The sequence below is a fragment of the Cyprinodon variegatus genome, unplaced genomic scaffold (genome assembly GCF_000732505.1).
Source record: "Cyprinodon variegatus isolate N-32 unplaced genomic scaffold, C_variegatus-1.0 Scaffold578, whole genome shotgun sequence".
Taxonomy (NCBI): domain Eukaryota; kingdom Metazoa; phylum Chordata; class Actinopteri; order Cyprinodontiformes; family Cyprinodontidae; genus Cyprinodon; species Cyprinodon variegatus.
In genome coordinates, this window is record NW_015151031.1 from 522,509 (window position 1) to 526,173 (window position 3,665).

General features: G+C 37.7%; 1 protein-coding gene across 1 annotated transcript in view; it reads left to right on the forward strand.

The window, feature by feature from the left end:
* Nucleotides 1-3,665, forward strand: part of wdfy2 (WD repeat and FYVE domain containing 2) — a 38,459-nt gene that overhangs the window by 13,046 nt on the left and 21,748 nt on the right. Inside the window, exons 4-5 of the mRNA XM_015392194.1 lie at nucleotides 1,266-1,320; nucleotides 2,278-2,428. Of these exons, the coding sequence (XP_015247680.1) occupies nucleotides 1,266-1,320; nucleotides 2,278-2,428 (206 nt within the window). The remainder of the gene's footprint in view (nucleotides 1-1,265; nucleotides 1,321-2,277; nucleotides 2,429-3,665) is intronic.

Sequence of the window (3,665 nt, forward strand, 5' to 3'; positions counted from 1 at the left end):
GTGTGATGTCTGGATTTGTGATGTGTGTCATGCAGGTGTTGTTTTTTGTTTTTTGTCTTTTTAGGGATAAATAAATTCAGAATGAAAAACTGTTTTAGAAGTTTGACTTTTTCCATTTTTAGCTGCTTGTAGTTACCGTCACTAAGAAGGTTATGTTTTAGGAGAACAACTTGAAAAGTTATGGACGGATTTTCATGAAATATTTATCAGAAGTGTCCCTTGTTTCAATGAACAATCTATTAAATTTCAGTGATGATCCAGATCAAAATCTGGATTCAGGGATTATCGTAGGGAAATCCTGAATAAATGTCAAATCATTCTGGCTTAAACGTGTATATAAATGTACTCTTTATCAGACGATATTGTCCAAAAATTTAGAAAATGTCAATAAAAAGAAAAGAAAATCCTGTCTTAAAATCTCTGTTTTTTTTCCGTTATCTTATGCAGGCCAGTTAGTTATAAGTCAGCTTCAACACCTAAATTCGGCCAACCGTATATCAATATATGTCATCTTGATTCATATGTCGCAGCTAATATACGCAACGCTTGAAATAAGAAATGAGAATAATTTACTTTACCTTCCGAGACACCGGCCACAATCAAACTTGCTTGTAAACCTTCCACCACAACAACCCTTCTGTCTTGATAAATGACCAGTCACATTCACTTTATTCACTCGTGTAAAGTCGTGCATCACTCTGGAGAATTCGGAAATGCAACGGTTGGAATGGCCGTTTCCCTACAACTTTAAAAAGATTCTCCAAGATTGTGAAATAGGGAGATTTGGAGGAACAAGTAGTTCCCCTCTAAACCAGAGGGTGGCAGTACTGACTATTGACAGCCTCAGCATCGGAGTCAAAAAGTCTGGAGGTATTTTACTGAAGAAAAAAACACAAGAAAATGGAAAGTTGTTGGTTTGTTAGCTATAGGTGAAAGTCACATTTAGGGGCACAATTCGCGGCTTGGTGGAGGTCTGCTCTCTCTGAGTGCTTTTCTAGTTTGTTTTCATTTGAAATAAGTCCACAGAGATCTGAACAGACTGTAGCATTTCAGATTTTAATCCCAAAGCATGAAACCTAAATGCTTCCACAAATGTTTTTATGTAGATATTTGCCAGAGAGGAAGCTTTTTTCACAACTCATCTTTCTGTTCTTGTAGTTTTTCCATTTTTTTTCAGTCACATTTTTAAAAACAGTTTACTTTTCATCTCATAATATGTTTTTTTCCTGTATTTATGTCATTGGATTCTCTGTTTTTTATTTTAGGAGTTTATTCTATCAGAGGACTACAACAAGATGAGCCCAGCGCTCACATATCAAGGTGAGACAGGATGTTCTGCAGAACAAAATCAGCTATTTTGTGAACCTTTCCATATTTTGCCACAAAGCAACCACAAACTTGAATGTATTTTATCAGCATTATCTATGACAAGTTAGCTGGTTTGTAATTATATTGATTTAAAATAAAAAATATGGCTTTCAGTTTTATTTGTTTTTACGCAGAAACAAACATCAGCATTTCTAATTACTTCTACTGAGTAAATAGTTTGCAGAACCAGCTGCAAGTCTGGTGGCTGCGGTCAGATATGGTGGAACCTGTCAGTCTATCGGTTTGCAAATTTCTGTTGGATCTGGATCCGGATTTTGACCAGGTTTTCTAACAAACATCAGAGTCACTGAACAGCTCTGTAAAAAACATCTTTCCAAGTAGCAAGATCATTTCACTAGACAAGATTTATTGATTTTAAATCTAGAAATAAGCATTTTGAACACTAAAATGAGAAAATAAGTCTCAAAACAAAATTATCTAACGCTTCTAATTGTAAGTTGTTTTTTTTTATCTTGGTAGGACCCAAATAATGAGTATTATACTGAAAAAAATGACACATATGAGGACTTTCATTGCCAAATTATTGAAGGTTTCTTTAAGGGTACTGCAGAGTAAATCATATTTCTTTTAAATTCACAGTTCTGCTCCACTCTATGTTGCTTTGTCACGCCAAAATCCAATTAAACATCGAAGCTTCTCATTTTAACATTACAAAATCTGAAGAGAAATAAATATTTTTGTATTTTATTCGAATCCCTGATAAACCCATAAACGTAAAGGTTTCCTGTTTTGAACTGAATAATCTGGTTTTACTGCATTTTGTGATCGGATATTAAGTTTCTTATTGCTTTCTGTCTGTGCTCACGATTCCTTCCTGGTTTTAATTCACTCTAAACGAAGAGCCAGTAGCACCACTGATCGATAATGGTCTGTTTTCTCTGTGTGCAGCTCACCAGGGCAGAGTGGTGGTGGTGCTGTTTGTGTTGGAGATGGAGTGGCTGTTGAGCACCGGCCAGGACAGGAACTTCACCTGGCACTGCTCGGAGAGCGGCCAGCAGCTGGGGACGTATCGCACTGCGGCCTGGGTCTCAGGACTACAGTATCCTCCAACACCCTCCCTCCCCTTCTACTGATGTTTCATTCATTTCCCCTCAGAGGCAGCTCAACAAACATTCAGAGCTCCCTGCTAGATCCAGAGTGTTCAGAATATTTGTAAAAATAACTGTCTATAATTGTATAAAGACTGCTCTAATCTAAGCCTGGGGTGAACAAACGGGCCGTTTGTTGAGATTAGCTTCTAGTGAGTTTGTGTTAATGGGAAAGACTAACAATAGGAATCAGTCATGCTGCTGTCAAGGAAACGGTCTGAGTTGGTTTCTGTAATGGGCAGATGAAAGGCTGTGAGTGCTGAGCAGAAACACTGATCCATACAAATGAACCTGCCACCAGGTCATCAGTGATCATCTCCTGCCTCAGCTGGCTAACAGCATGTTTAGCTGCACAGAGCTCACTAAGAAGTGCACAACTAATGGAAGTAGGGGGCATTTTCACCATAGAGATCTGAATGGCGTAAGGTTTCTTACTTCTACAAACAGAATAATGGTTTTAGAAATGAGGCATGTCCATAGCGGCCAGTAGATATATTCTAAGAATAGATTGGTTGTTTTTGGTTAAAAGAATTTTGGTTGAATTTTCTTTAGGGCTGAAATTTTTTGCAGGAAGATTTTCCTGTTTGATATTTGTTCTGCCTTTCTGCAGACATGTTGCTCTTTTCTAGGGATCCATTTAGCAGCAGTTAAATTGATTTATCTATATCCCAGTTCTTTTGTTGGCAGCTGAAGGGAAGGAATCAGAATCTCAGACGCCAAAGCTTATTTTTGTTTTAAACCACATATGCCTAAATGAAAAACAATACATAATCTTTTTGGGCACGTACAGCCTGTACAACAGGCGGGGCTTAGGCACACACTGGCACAGTGATCTAATTGGCCATATGCTGTTACTTTGGCCAGGCAAACACTGGAGTGTACTACAAAAAGTGTGTTATTGTTCTATAAAAAGATAGTATGAATTTAAAGAGAAGCTCATTGAAATACAAAAAAAACAACCAATATATGTCCAGTATCAGTTCAAACAGAGTTAATAGCCGACTCTTAATTTAAGCACAAACAATCACAAAGGCTACGTTCACACTGCAGGCCTTGATGCTCAATTCCGATTATTTTGTGAAATCCGCTTTTTTTTGCGTTGCCGTTCACATTTCCAAATATATGCGACTTGTATGTGATCTGCTGTGTGAACTGCAGTCATACAACGTAAATGTCCTGCATGCGCAG